The sequence below is a fragment of the Colius striatus genome, chromosome 22 (genome assembly GCF_028858725.1).
Source record: "Colius striatus isolate bColStr4 chromosome 22, bColStr4.1.hap1, whole genome shotgun sequence".
NCBI lineage: Eukaryota > Metazoa > Chordata > Aves > Coliiformes > Coliidae > Colius > Colius striatus.
The window spans coordinates 6,213,470-6,228,478 of record NC_084780.1 but is presented as its reverse complement, the minus strand read 5'-3'; the positions used below and the strand labels follow the sequence as shown (position 1 = coordinate 6,228,478).

The 15,009-nt window shown below is 57.1% G+C and overlaps 1 protein-coding gene across 2 annotated transcripts; it reads left to right on the top strand.

Moving 5' to 3' along the window:
• Positions 1-5,418: 5,418 nt before the first annotated feature.
• On the top strand, positions 5,419-14,687 carry PPM1J (protein phosphatase, Mg2+/Mn2+ dependent 1J). 2 transcript variants are annotated; one of them, XM_062013519.1, is made up of 10 exons: positions 5,419-5,681; positions 6,859-6,985; positions 7,486-7,800; positions 8,274-8,386; positions 10,249-10,333; positions 11,814-11,932; positions 12,111-12,174; positions 12,597-12,704; positions 12,858-13,009; positions 13,312-14,687. In XM_062013519.1, exons 1-10 carry the CDS (start codon positions 5,419-5,421, stop codon positions 13,460-13,462), a joined length of 1,497 nt encoding a protein of 498 aa, XP_061869503.1. In that variant the 3' UTR covers positions 13,463-14,687. The 2 variants fall into 2 exon arrangements, with proteins under 2 accessions (XP_061869503.1, XP_061869504.1); XM_062013520.1 differs by lacking the exons at positions 8,274-8,386; positions 10,249-10,333.
• The last annotated feature ends 322 nt before the right edge of the window (positions 14,688-15,009 follow it).

Here is a 15,009-nt window from a genome sequence, read left to right as displayed (position 1 = left end):
GCGGGGGCGGGGGCGGCGGGTTCGGAGCCGAGCGGGGCCGGTGGCCGCGGTGGAAGGGGCGCAGCGCCCTCTGCCGACCCGGGACCCCGACGGCAGGACCCTCCCGCCGAGCCCGCGGGGGTCCTGTGGCCGACGGAGAGTTCATTCGCCTGGAAAGCGATGCCCCGCAGCCGCCCCCCGCAAAGGGAGCCGCGGTGGCCTCGGTGTCGCTGGTGCGGGGACAGACGGGGCGGACAGACGGACGGACGGGCTGCCGGCGCTCTGCACCTCAGAGCTGGAGCCGGGCTTCAGTGTCAACGCACCAAAACTTGGGGCTTTCCTGGAGTGGAGAACTGCTGGAACATTGGGACCAACCTGGACCTGGTGCTGCAGGAGACCCTCGGGCTTCAGCACCCTGACACCAGCCCAGAGCTGTTGTGTCCCCAGGACACGGCTCCACACACACTGCTGGGAGTGTTGGAAGCAACAGGCTGCAAAATGCCATCAAACACCAAAGGCAGGGGTTGAATTTTCACAACTGCTGCCAGGAGGTAGGCACAGAACCCCAGAATCCCAGCGTGGGGGGCACTGACAGAGCTCACCCCCCTGCTAAAGCAGGTTCCCCTCGCTCAGGGGGTGCAGGAACGTGTCCAGGTGGGTTTGGAAACCTCCTGAGAAGGTTTCTAAAGGTCACTCCATCCTCCTGACACATTTCCTTTGGATAAGAGTCACCCCAGGTAGCCAGGGGAAGGTGCCTCAACTTTAAGAGCCTCCTGAGAAGTTCCTTTGCTATTTTATCTAAGGGAAATGAGGTTTTTTTCCCCCTTTATAGAGTTAAAATTGCCATATCCCAAGTGTCAACTAATTAGACTTGGTTATTCAAAAGGGAAAAGCTCTACAAGATTAACCCAGCCCCCACACAGAAGATATTGGGGAAATACAAGCATCTCATGCTTCAGATCAGAGGGTTTTAATAATACTGGCAAAAATCAATATGAAACTAGATTCAATCCAGTCTTTCCATTCATCAGGTAATTTGATAGAGAGCCTGCCAATTCAGGTCTCTGTTGCTGTGATAAGTAAATACAAACACATTGCTTTTCAGATCATAAAGTTTTAATGGAAATAATCAAGAGCAAATGCAATCAAATCTACCTTTCACAGGGGCCAAGTTCCAATTAAATTAGGGCACATTATTCAGCAAGGGAGCCTACAAAAAAAAACCCCCAACCCAGAATCCAGCTCTTTCCTGATGTAAAGGTACAGAAACACAAAGCTGCAGCTTGCCAGATCACAGCATTTCAATGCAGGGGAAGAATTAAGGCTTTGGTGAAAGTGTTTTCAGCTCAGTTCCACTGGAAGTGAACACACTAATTCCTCCTCTGGCTTCTTGTTTGAGCGTCCAGCAGCAGCTTCTCCTCCCTGGCTGTGACTCTTCAAGGAGCCTCTTGTTTTACTGGGTTAGGAGGAAGATCTCAGGGTCTATAACAAGACAAATTGAGCAAGGAGAGGAACTGCACTAGAAGAAGCTTAGTGATGCTACTGGTACAGTATCACTTCCCCTCAGGCTGGGTGGTGTGGGCACAGCTGGAGCCCTTCTGTGCTCTTCAGGTGACCAAATGGCTGGGGCTTTTTTCCCCCAAGGGTTTCTGACAAAGGCAGATGAACACACCACAAGACTTTAAACCCTCAGTGAGGTCAGTTTCTCTGCAGCTGCTCACAGGCAGAGGCATAGGAATGATTCCAGTGAAGCTGGGAAAGTCAGAACTCGTGACATTTTATTCCTGGGGAAGATTGTTGGTGGGTCAGTGAAGACTGAAGCTTATTCATCCTCTTCCTCTGAGGGAGCACTGGTGCCTCCAGGCTGTGAGTATCCATCTCTGAGGCTTTTGTTCCTTTCTCAGAAGACTTTGCTGCCAATGGGGAGTTCCAGAGCAGATTCCCAGTCTGACAACACAAAGGGACAGGGGGAAAGGTCTCAGGGAAGAGCCCTACTTGGGTCCCTGCATCCTCTGGGATGTGGGTCTGAGCTTCCAAACTGAGAAATAAAGTCCCCAAAGGCTCCATACGTTCCAATGAGCCTCATTATCACCTATTTGTTATTGGTCCTCTGTATTTCTACCATCAGGTGACTTTATATGAGAACAGGAGGCTCCTGGAGCCTTTGAGAGCTGAATTTAGCATGAAGATCCCTTGGAAAGGCAGTTTGGGTGACAGCAGAGGGGGAAAAGCCAAGTGCCCTGAGGAGGTTAAGCTGCTGCCCTGAGTACAGGGAGAGGGGAACCAGCACCAACACCAGCTCACCCTCTCTTCACAGCACTGAGCACAACAACCTCTGTGACCTCAGGAGGTCACAGACACCTCCTGAGCTGTGATGCTCCAAAGGCTTTTGTGCACAGGAGGAGCAGCAGCCATGGGATAAAGATGTGTGGCTGCAATCAAATTATCCCTTAAAAGAAATAACAATAAATCCTGAACTTCCCAATTACAGGGGACAGGCAAACCTTGGAAACCATTACGAGCTGCTTCTCCTGTTGATGGATTATCCAGAGTGCACAGAGCTATTTGCTGAGCTGCACTGTATTACACTAATTATAAATGAATATATTGCTCATTACATAGTAAAGCTGTGCAGCCAACTAATGCACTGCTGCAAAGAGCCTATTTTGAAGCATCCTCTGGTACTTTTTATGATCTAGATGTTTAATTTACTTCAGTTCTGGCTTAAATGCCACCCAATATGTCATTCTTTCACCCAGAAACATCCCTGGCTTCATCCTACCTCCTTTGAGGCTCAGCAAGCTGAAGGAATGATGAAGCTCAGGAAGGCTTTTTTTTAATGTTAAGTGGTTGCATGAGAAATTAAGCAAAACAGCATAATTTAAGCCTAATTCCTGTGTTGGGAGTTTTTCAAGCTGTGTTTATCATGGCAGCAGGGATTATTGGTGCCCATGCTGCCCGTGCACACAAGGCTGCTGCCCTGGTGAGCTCAGCTCCTCTTGCCCTGCAGTGAGACAGGTAAAACCAGCAAAAGGGCTGATGTTGAGGAGGAATGGCTTGTTGAAAGGAACTGCAATCTTGACTCCTTCCAAATGAAGCTTTAGCTTTAAAAGGGGGCTTTGGAAAGTTGTTCCTGGGGTTTCTCCCCCCAGCCTCTAGAAATGAAAAGGAATCATTTCCATGGCCAGTTTTTGCACAGCTTTCTTCAGAAGCAAAGATGTCATAACCTTATGTCTCTTCTATTCTGTACAGTCAAACCCTCAGCAATTAAGGAGAGAGAGGAGGACCAGGTAGTTTAATCCTGTCCCTGGAGCTGTGGGGAAGGGATGTACTGAAGGAGACAAGAAAACACCAGTGTCTAAGTCCAGCAGAAATCCTCAAATGATGCTGAGCTACACAGAAACCTTGAGCTTAGATCAGCCTGAGCAATCCCAACATCTCTGGAGACTGCAGGAGGCTCTCACCAGCCTTGAGTGCAGCAAGGAGACAGTGAAGAAGTTTCTCCAGTGCTGAGTTTGGAAGCAGAGAGTTGGTGGCTTTGGCAGGAATCACACAGGACAGCAGGTCTGCCAAGTAAAGCATTGAAGGCTCTCCCAGGGTAAGTCCCTGGCCCTGTGCTCAGGCAAGGAGGGGCACATTCAGTGAGATGGGGAGAGGACTGGGGAGAGGCAGGAAGCCCTGAAGGGAGGACAAAGGGCAGGGCAGAGCTGCTGCCCACCAAAGTGGCCCTTTACTGGCATTTGCCTCTCCAAGCTCATAGTCTGACTCAATCTGCAAGTGTCTAAGCCAGGTCTTGTGCCAGACAGCCTGTGTAGGGGAACACCAGCCTCACAGACAAGGAGGAAACTTCCCATTGAGCTGTCAGGCAGGGTGAATAGGAGGAAATGGAGCTTTCTTTCTTGGAAAACAGTCCTTAGCCCTGTATTGTTTCAAGGAGCATTCTTACAGCCTGTTTTTATGTCACACCATTCTTTCTGTGCTGTGCTTAGCATAAGGGAAACAACAAAACAGCACCAGCCTTTAGAAGTCACTTTGGAAACTGCCATTTCCTTCTTTCCAAGGAAAGCATCCCTGTGAGTCAGCAGTACCAGGCAGATTGGCAGCTCTACAAAGGATCATTCCCCGGAGAACCTGCTGATTTTCAACCTTAATAACACAAAGGATATTGCACTTGTACTGTCTGAGAGCTTCCCCTGCATGACCAGCAGCAGGACAGGGATGCAGATGGAACAGAGAGAGAGGCTCCAGGGCTACTGGAGAGGGATGGGAGGGGTTGCTGGCCCTTGGGCTGGCACAACTGGCCCCAGTCAGGCTGGGGAAGCTCAGCTCCACTCCCCAATCAGTCCTTGACCAGGCCCAGCTCTGCTCCCTGGGGTTCCCAGCTTCCCAAGGAGGGGAGAGATGTGGAGCCAGTGGCACAAATAAGTGAAGTTGTGTAGCAATTGCATGTGCCAGGGCACAAACCCAGCCAAAACACGGGGCTCCTGCCCTGACCACGCCAAACCCTGCAGCAGCTCACTGAGAGGTGCCCCAAGCTGGGCGAGACAGAGAGCTCAGGGATGTCCATCCCTGCCATCGCGGCTTCACAAGAGAAGGGCAGCAGGATGGCAACGGAGGAGGGGCGGCAGCGGGACGGGACAGGCTGGTGGCAGGGCTGGCTTGGGCTAGCGGGAGGGCGGGGTGAGAAGGGATGGGCTAGCTGCGGGGTGGAACGGGCTGGCTGCGGGATGGAACGGGCTAGCTGCGGGGCGAGAAAGGATGGGCTAGCGGGAGAGTGGGACGGGCTAGCTGCGGAGTGAGAAGCGGTGGGCAGGCTGCGGGGCTGAACGAGCCAGTTGCGGGGCGATGAGCGATGGGCAGGCTGCGGGGCGGGACGAGCCAGTTGCGGGGCAGAACGAGCCAGTTGCGGGGCGATGAGCGATGGGCAGGCTGCGGGGCAGAACGAGCCAGTTGCGGGGTGAGGAGCAGCGGTGGGCAGGCTGCGGGGCGGGACGAGCCAGTTGCGGGGCGATGAGCCATGGGCAGGCTGCGGGGCAGAACGGGCCAGTTGCGGGGCAGAACGAGCCAGTTGCGGGGTGAGGAGCGGTGGGCAGGCTGCGGGGCTGGACGAGCCAGTTGCGGGGTGAGGAGCGGTGGGCAGGCTGCGGGGCTGGACGAGCCAGTTGCGGGGCCATGAGCGGTGGGCAGGCTGCGGGGCGGGACGAGCCAGTTGCGGGGCGATGAGCGGTGGGCAGGCTGCGGGGCTGGACGAGCCAGTTGCGGGGCGATGAGCGGTGGGCAGGCTGCGGGGCTGAACGGGCCAGTTGCGGGGCGATGAGCGATGGGCAGGCTGCGGGGCGGGCCGAGGCGGGGCGGTGACACGCCCGTTCGCCCCCGTTGCGTGTCGGCGGGCGGGGCGAGGCGCGGGCACGGCGGGGCGAGGCGCGGGCACGGCGGGCAATGCTGCCGCGGGTGCGCGCTGCCGTGGCGCAGCTCGTAGCCGGGCTGGGGGCGGGGGCGAGCGCGCAGCCCCCCGCAGAGCCCCGCACCGGCGGCGGCGGGGACGGGGACGGCGGCTCCGAGCCCGCGGCTTGTTCGTGCCGCCCGGCTTTCCTGCAGCTGACGGCCGAGGAGCTCCGCAGAGCCGAGGACCGGGCGGGCCGGGCCGTGCAGAGCCCCCGCGACGGCCGGCGCCGCCTGCCCTGGAGCACGGGCTACGCCGAGTGAGAGCGGCCGGGAGCGGGGGGTGACCTCGGGGCTCGGCTGGAGGGAGCGGGGTGGGTGACCTCGGTGGGTGGCAGCTCGGCCGGCTGGCTGCCAGCCGCTTGTCGCCTCGGTAGCACGTAGGAAGGTTGCTCTTTAAACGCCGATGGGAAAGCCGCTGGGAAGGGGTTGGTTGTGCTTTTACCCGTCCCGGGGGAGTTGCAAGCTCTCCTGGCTCTGTTTCTGCACTTAGGGCAGCCGGTGTGACTGATGGGGAACTGACACCGGGGGGTGAAGGAACTGCTCGGGGGGAGGAGGGAATCGAAGCTGCCTTGGGAGCAGGGACCTGATTTCGCCTTCCCCTGCAAGGGCCTGATTCTGTTCTCCTTTTCCTCGCTGCGAGATTCACCCCTCCTGAAGGGCTGCTGGGGAAGGTCAGGCTTTGAAGGCCACCTTTGCAGCTCAGTGCTGTTAGTCCACTCCCTCATCCCTTGCCCAAGCTGATCTTGCTGATATCCTGGGGAGCTTTTGGAGACATTCATTCGCCCCAGGAGATACTGGGGTAGGACTACTCAGAGCAAAACCCAACCTCAGTTCAAGCAGTGAGACTTCTGTCTCCCAAGACTTCTTTCTTGCAAACCACTTGAAAAGTCCATGCCCAAAGAGCTCATGCTGTTGTGCATGATTACAGCTTCCCCTGGGAGCAGGTTGTGGAACCCACACCTGAAATCTGCTGTGCCAGCACAGGCTGGGAAAAGCTAGTGTGAAGCCTTTTGCAAGAGCTCTTCTGTTTTCATCTTCATCACATTCTCTCCTCCTCTGCTGCTGTGCATGGATGAGCCTGTCCATGAGTCCTGGCTGGTGCTGTGTGCATTGAGGCTGGAGCAAGGTTTTGGGCAATCATTCTCTTTTGGGACAGTAGTGGGGACCAAAAGCAGCTTTTTCAGGTCACTTGCCTCTGCTCTTCCCTGGCCTCAGCTGTGCTGGTGGCAGTGAGTAGTGCTGCTGGCCCTACATCAACCCACACCACTGCTCTGGGGTGTTGTCTGCTCACCAGGCAGGACTGATGGGGAGCATCTCTGGGGACATGAGGGCACAAACAGGGTTGGGGGCAGGTGGGATGAAGGGCTGCAGGGTGCTCTTTGCCAGAGCCTGGTGTGAAAGAAGGAGCTCTGACACCTTGTTTCCTCCTGACAGGGTGATCAATGCAGGGAAGAGCCAGCACAATGAGGACCAGGCGTGCTGTGAGGTGGTGTTTGTGGAGAGGAGGCCGAGGCTGAGAGGGCAGCTGCTGCCCAGGGAAGGCAGCAGAGAGGTGGATGGGGTGAGAGCTGGGGTGGCACACACAGGACCCCACAGGGAAGATGCCCAGTGGCAGGATATGAGATGGGGCACGTGGCACTGCATGCACATCCCTGGGGATTCCCTCAGGTCCCAGGTTGGCTGCCCCTGCTCCCTGCCAGCTCCTGCCAGCATCCCCCATGGTCTACACCAGGGAAGCCACGTGCCCACGTGCCCTGATGGGCTGCAGAGGAGGCTGCCACGCTGGGCCCATCATCCCTGCCCTTGGCAGGAGCCGGTTACTGGAGCTGTGCTGCTGGCAACACGAGGTGTCTGACGCAGGGCTGGGCTCAGGCCAGGCACCAGCCATGGCCAGACACCTTTGATCAGCTGCCCACATCACTCCTGCCTGAGCTGGGCTGGGACCTATGAGCTGCAGGCAAAACCCTGTGTCACTGTCCTCAGCTGGTGACCCCAGCTGCTCTGAATTCCCCTCTCAGGCTTCCTCATAGCCTCACTTCACCTTCCTTTCTCTCCCAGCAGGGCAGGAAGGGGTTTTATTTCCACTACTGGGCTTTGTTTGATGGCCATGCTGGCAGTGGTGCTGCTGTCCTGGCATCCAAGAGGCTCCATCTGCACATCCGTGAGCAGCTCCGTGACCTCGTGGACGTCCTGCAGGACCCTTCCCCACCTCCCATCTGCCTCCCACCCTGCAGCCCAGTGGAGCTGAGCCAGGTGCCCCTCACAGAGGATGACAAGGAGGTCTCCAACGATGCTGTGCCACGGTTTCACCTGGAGAAAGCTGTGTCCCACGAGAGCCTGGTGATCGGCGCCATCGAGAACGCCTTTAAGCACATGGTGAGGGAGCTCTTGCCTCTGGGGATCCCCTGGAACCCCTGGGAACATCTCTTTGCCTTGTCTGCACTGGCTTGTCCCCTCTGGCTCTGCAGCAAGGAAGGGGCTGTGGGGAGGGCTGCTAACAGGACAGTCTTGGAGAGGGCACTGTGATGCTCTGCCAGACCGTTCCAGCAGTCCCAGCTGCTCCCTTCCAAGCTTGCTTTTTCCTGCCTGCTCCAACTGCCCTGATGAAGCCACTTCCCCAGCTACCCTCCAGGACCCCTGGCCTCACCCCAACCCTGCAGCCAGCCCTGGGCTGTGTGGGGAAAGGTGCCTGTGCCCCAGCTTGGCCCCTGGCCCCACCTGGAGCTGGCTCCTGGCTCAGCTGAGGTGCTGCTGGAGCAGCCGGCTGCTATTTTGGGCTGCTCACAACTTCTCTTGCTGGCACAGGGCCATCCTCCTGCCCTGCCTGGAGACACTCTCTGTCTCCCCAGGATGAAGAGATCGAGCAGGAGCGAGTGTCCCAGCACCTGGCTGGGGGTTGCTGTGCCCTGGCTGCCATCTACCTCATGGGCAAGTTCTACGTGGCCAACGCTGGTGACAGCAGGTACAGCCCCATGGGGCAGCCCTGGGGGGAACCTGGCTAGAGCAGGATGGTGCTGAGGGGATTGGCTGGTGAGAAGCATCCAGCTCCAGCCCTGCAGCTGGGCAGAGGCAGCAGGACCAGGCAGAAGCACCCCTTGTATGCCTGGGGGCCAGCTCGCCCTGCCATCATCACCTCCAGCTTTGTGATCAGAGAGGGGTGAAGAATCACCTCCCAACATCTGGGCCTCGCTCCTTTCCTTCCAGGCAGCATCCTGTCAGCTTCCCAGATGGCTCTGAATCAACCCCCCAGCCCCTGTTGCCAGCCCTGGCCTGGGCTGCAGCTTGGGGAGTGACAATTATCCTCAAACAAAGCTTTCAGAAGCTATGGCAGAAGTGGTTTAGGGCACATTTGATGGCAGGGAGCTGTTTCAGGAGGAGACACACACACATCTGTGTGCAGACAAGTGCCATGGCAGCTCAGAGCCCAAGGATTTGGCTTGGTGCATGCATTTCCTTGGGTACATGAGTGTGATTGCAGCTGGGTGTGTTCATACCCTGCCAAGCAATGGCAGGAAGGCAAATCCAACTGATCCTGAGGTGCTCTGAATTTGCTGCAGGTGACAGAGGTAAGTACAGGTGTCCTGTGGTTATTGCAGGGTTAACTTGTCCCCAGCAGGGTCAGAGCAGCACATACAGGCTCTGGGAAACTGAGGCTGGAGGGTGTGTTTCCAGCTCTGGGACAGGGAAGGAGGAGATTCTCTGTGCCTTCACTTTAGGGTGAAGGGTCCCTCCATGGCAGCAGAGTGCACAGGGTCTGTGTGAGGGTCTGGGGTGCCCTTCTTGGGCATCATACACTGGCAGAGCTGAGCTCAGCCAGGCCCTGTATTCCTGGAGCAGACTGCAGCCCTAGGCAGGACAGCAGGGCCACCACTCCTGGAGATCCTCCCTCACCCCAGCACATTCAGCAACATTTCACAATCAGACCTTGATGGGGTTTTTTACCACATTAAACCATCAGAGAGGCCCCAGCAGTGAGGGGCAGAGGGATTTCTGCCTGTGCCATGTGTGGCTGCCCTCAGAAGGAGGGTTTGCCACCTTTGTGCTGCTCCTTTTCTAACCATGTCCTGTCCTTTGGTTTGCTCTGCTTCACTCCCCTCTGCCCCATGCTTCTCTGCCATTCTCTCTTCCTCCCTGCCCCTGTCTTGTTGGGGTTGCCAAGATACTGAGGGCACTGGAAGAGCTTATGAGGAAAGGCTGTGGGACCTGGGGCTGTTCAGCCTGGAGAAGAGAAAGCTGAGGGGGCACCTCATCAACACTTGTCAGCAGCTAAAGGAGGGGTGTCAGGAAGATGGGGAGACACTTGATTTCTGTAATGGCCAGTGCCAGGACAAGGGCTGATGGGCATCAGCTGGGACACAGAAAGTTCCACTGGAACATGAGGAAAAGCTCCTTTGGTGCTGAGGTGAGGGAGCCCTGGCCCAGGCTGCCCAGGGAGGGTGTGGAGGCTCCTTCTCAGGAGGTTTCCAGCCCCACCTGGACACGTTCCTGTGCCCCCTGAGCCAGGGGAACCTGCTGTAGCAGGGGCTGGGGCTCTGCAGGGCCCTTCCAGCCCCCACCATGCTGGGGCTCTGTGGGAAGCATCCCCTGCCTGCCCTGGGGCTGGGGGGGTTAACAGCAGCTGAGCCAGCAAGCAGCCCCCCAGCTTGGGGCTGGGAAGAAGGGAAAGGGTTCCAGCCAAGCAGGGAATCAGCCCCAGGGAGCCAGGCTCAGCTCCCTGCCATCTCCTCCTCTCCTCTCCTCTCCTCTCCTCTCCTCTCCTCTCCTCTCCTCTCCTCTCCTCTCCTCTCCTCCTCACTAATCTCATCCTTCCATGTTTCATTGCAGGGCCATTATCATCCGTAATGGGGAAATCATTCCAATGTCCAGGGAGTTTACTCCAGAGACAGAGAGGCAGAGGCTGCAGTTTTTAGTAAGAAAGACCTTTCTTCTACCCTCCTTCCTACTGAACCACCTCCAGGCCCCTTCCCAGTCCCACATGCTGGCTGCTGGTGGGGTGTGAGGGCAGCCCCTTTGCCAGGACCTACCATGGCTCTCATCCATCCCAACCAGCCCACTGGGTTGAGAAGAGGCACTGGGATGTGTGGAGCTGCCCTGGCTCACTGGCCTGGGGTGCATCTCATGGCTGGTGGAGCCTTGTTTTGCTGCAGGGGAGCTGTGTTTGCCAGCCTGGGCTGGCTACCAGCTGGGCATGCCAGGCTCATGGTGTGAGGCTGCTTTGGTACAGCTGCACAAAGCTGGTTGAGTCAGTCTTGCCCTTCTGCTGCCTGGGGAATGGGGAGCAGTGTTTGCTGGGAGTGAGAACTGCTCTGCTGCCTCCATCCCTCATCCTCCCTCATGCAGCCAAAGGATCTGGCAGCCTCAGTTTCTTGCCTGGCTGCTCCCTGAGGAGACAGAGCTGATGTGTGCCAGCCATTCCTGACAGCTCCTTCTCCTGCCTGGGTCTGGACAAACCCCTCTGTGCCACACAGAGAGACTTTTTAAGGTTAGAAAGGCATCTGTGAGGGCAGCACAGAGGAGCAGACGTTTGTCTTGGAGGAGGATTTGCTGGATGCCATTTGCTGGCTTGCAACACACTTGGAAAAACACTGAGGTGGTTTTTTTTCCTTCCATCTATTTTTGAATGACCCAGAGGAGGAAAATGCTGGGAGCAGGAGCCTCTCCAGCCCTGTGCCATGGGCAGGGGACTAGGCACACACTTGCTCTGCTGCAGTGCCCAGGCCATGGGCAAGACCCCAGGCTGGGGCTCTCTGTGCCTCTGCACCAAACCCTCCTGTGTTCCCAAGGGCTCTCTTCCTCCCTTTCAGCTCTTTCTTCCTCCATCTGCATTTTCCAGCACTGTCCCTCTTCCCAGTCCCCTGCCTGCTGTGCTCCAGGATACCCTGGGGGTGCTGGTGCTGCCCTGGGGAAGGACTTTGTGCTGTCTCTTGCCCCTTGTGATGGCCACAGCTGGAGCAATTTCTGCCAAGACCCATCAACTGTGTTCCTTGGGCGAGTGCTGTGCCCTGTGCTGTGCCAAGGTGCCACGAGCTTTGTGATTCTGCCTCCCCTGGTGCAAATTCCAGCTTCTCCTGCAATTTGCTGGGCTTTCATCCCTTTCTGGAGACCTTACTTTCCCAAAGTTCTCCATGCAGAAAGCTTCATCTCCTTGCTGGTGTTGGCAGGGCTGGTCCCAGCTCTGGTCTCTGCTCTGGGTGTAGCCCAAAGCTGCTTTGTCACCTCCTGGGCACGTTGCAGAGGGCAGCTGGTGTTCTCCCCACCACCCAACCCTGTGCCCAAGGTCCTGGCAGGGTGCTGGGTGCTGTGGTACCCAGGGAGATGGTTCTGGCTGGTGGGACAAGCAGAGATCCCCTTCTCCCAGCCCTTCAGCTGAGCCACTGCATCACCCCCAGGCGTTCCTGAGGCCTGAGCTGCTGGGAAAGGAATTCACCCACCTGGAGTTCCCCCGCAGGATCCAGCCCAAGGAGCTGGGCAAGAAGATGCTCTACAGAGACCAAAACATGAATGGCTGGTAACCCCTTGACCTGCCTGGTGGGCTCTGTGCTCCCATGGGGTGGGGGGATGTAGTGTACCCCCCTCCCTGGGTCTTGATGGGGGTTGTCCTGGGGAATGCTGTGTCCCAGGGGGGTGCTGGGGGACCTGCAGCTTGTCTCTGGTTTATTCCTCTGGCTTGTTCTTCTTGTAACCAGGGCTTATAAAAAGATAGAAGAGGATGACCTGAAGTTTCCACTTATCTATGGGGAAGGCAAAAAGGTGAGGTGCTGAGGTGGGGGGAAAGAGCTGCTTCCCTCCTGCCCTCACTGAACTGGGAGGTTCCAGCCCATTTTTGCTGGTGCTGTTGCTGCTCCAATGCCACCAGTTCTCAGCTGGGAATGGAGGTGGAGATAAAAGGCTGAAAAGTACCTAAGGAGTTCCCCTTAAGTTCCCCTTAAACACAAGGAAAAGCTGCTTTGGTGCTGAGCTGAGGGAGCCCTGGCCCAGGCTGCCCAGGGAGGGTGTGGAGGCTCCTTCTCAGGAGGTTTCCAACCCCAGCTGGACACGTTCCTGTGCCCCCTGAGCCAGGGGAAGCTGCTGGAGCAGGGGCTGGGGCTGCAGCAGCTCTGGAAGGCCCTTCCAGCCCCCACCATGCTGGGATTCTATGAAGTGCCTTGAAGTTTTCCTTTGGTTTCCCCCAGGCTCGAGTGATGGCCACCATTGGGGTCACCCGGGGCTTGGGAGACCATGACCTCAAGGTGTTCAGCTCCAACATCCACATCAAGCCTTTCCTGTCCTGCTTCCCAGAGGTGAGCCTGCCTTCCAGCCCCACCATGCCCAGGGAGTCCCACAATGGCCAAGCCAGGATGGTGACCAGATCCATGGTGCACCCAGTGCAGTGGGAGCCTCCTTGGCCTCTCTGCCCTTCACTCACCCTCACATCCCGCTCCATTGCTTGCCAGGTCAGGGTTTATGACCTCACACAGTATGAGCACTGCCCTGATGATGTTCTGGTCTTGGGCACTGATGGGCTCTGGGATGTCACCAATGACAAGGAGGTGGCTGGTGTGGTGATGGAGGTGCTGACGAGCTACGAGCCCAATGACCCGTGCAGGTGAGCTGCAGGCGAGCAGGGGGCCGAGTGCATCCCTTGCTCTAACACCTCCCCTTGGCCTTGTCCCTTGGAGCAGGGTCATGGCCACGTGTCCCTCTGGCCCTGGGGCTGGTGCTGGTGCTCTGCATCCTGCAGTGCTCCTCTGGATTTGTATATCTGAGCTCAGATCTCTCCAAGAGAACCCTTTGCTGCACTTCTACCTTCTCCAGCTTTTCCTTCCTTGCCAGGGACTGCAGGATGCTGCACCAGGGAGGCTCTGGGGTCTGGGGTGACTGCTGAGCCGTGCTGTGCTGTACCCCCAGGTACACCATGGTGGCCCAGGAGCTGGTGGTTCGGTCCAGGGGGATGCTGAAGGAGCGGGGCTGGCGCCTGGCCAACGACAAGCTGGGCTCTGGTGATGACATCTCTGTCTTTGTGATCCCTCTGGGTGGTGATGGAGGCAACTACACGTGATACCTGATGTCCCCTGGGGCAGTGGGGGATGGACACAGCAGGACATTGCCTCAGGGCCACCTCTCCCCCAAGCACTTGTTTCCTGAGCCAAACACCAGTAGAATAAGAAACCTGGAGCCTCTGTCTGAGCCTCTGCCCAGAGGATCCCCCTTCACCTGCTGCATCCCAGACCTGGGTGGAGATGGAGGAGCCTTGGACAGAGGGCAGGGACTGAGGTCAGGACATATTTTTCATGCTGCCACTTCTTTGGTCACTGTGAAAAGCCTAAAGGCTCTCTGGCTTCTTTGCACCTCAGCCTGGGTGTGCTGGTTCCAGCAGCAGTGTGTGCCTACTGCTGCACTCATCTCCTCCTCCTCCTCCCCTGGGACACTTGCACCAGTCACCCCAGAGCTGCTGCTGGGGCTGGGATGGAGCCCTGCCAGCCTGGCCCAAATCTAGTTGTAGATGGTGTGGTGGTGGCATCCCAGCTTTGTGTTTGCTCTCTCTGGCCCCTCACACCTTCATCCCAGCCACATCCATTGTCTTAGCAGCTGGGGAGGATGGGGCAGTGCTTGCTCACTGTGCCACACCGAGAGCCCTGGTGAAGGAACGAGCACTGGCAATGCCACAGGTGCTGCCCCCATCCCTCCTCATGCCTCACATCACTGCTGGGATCCAATTAGTTGTGATTAACCAGAGAGCTGAGCTGGAAAATGTCTAAATCCTTTTCTTGGGCTGAGGAGTCTGTGTGAATCCACAGCTGTGCTTGTGAGGAGGCTGAAGCTGGCCACTGCTGCGTGGCAGTTGCACACAGAGCAGCCCTGTTCAGCCAGGCTTAGCAGCTTCAACGTGCTGCAGGGATCTGCTTAGCTGGGAGGCTGCAAACACACAACAAAAGCAGCTTGGTTGTGACTGGGGGAAGGGAGAAAACTCCCTCCTTTTCCTTCCCAATCTCCAAGCTGGTGCTGAGCAGAGCTGTGGCAGCACTGGGATCTCCACACAGGATCTTCTTTTGCCCCTGAGCTGGAGGATATGTTTCCTGGAGCTCTGCAGCGTGTTGCATCTTCTCAGAACATGAGGGATGGTCCCATCCTGGCAGGAGGGGTGATGGGGAGCACTGGGTGATGGTCCCTCCTCTTGGAAAGGCTCTGTGGCAGCAGTTGTTTGTGTCCTGCTGTCAGCCAGCTCTTGTCAAGCCTCAGCTCTGGTGAATGTTGGTTGTCTCTTGTAATCAGTGAGATGTAAATAAACTGGGTGCACTTCATGGCAAGTGAGACTGTAACCTCCTGGGGTCTGTGCTGAAGGGAGCAGGGGGTGACACTGGAGCAGGAGCTTGGCCTCATGTAGCTCTATTGCAATAAAGGGTTTGCCACTCACAACCCCACTTCAGCCTTACTCACAGAGCTCCTGCAAAGACAACTTACCTAGAAGCCAATTAGCTCTGATGAGGTTGAGTGGGGAGGCTTGGGAGCAAATGGGCTCAAGCAGAGCCATGTGAGCTGCTCTCCCTCTGCCCTTGGCACTGGCCAAACCCTGCAGGGTATCCTTTGGAGAGGATGATGTTGCTG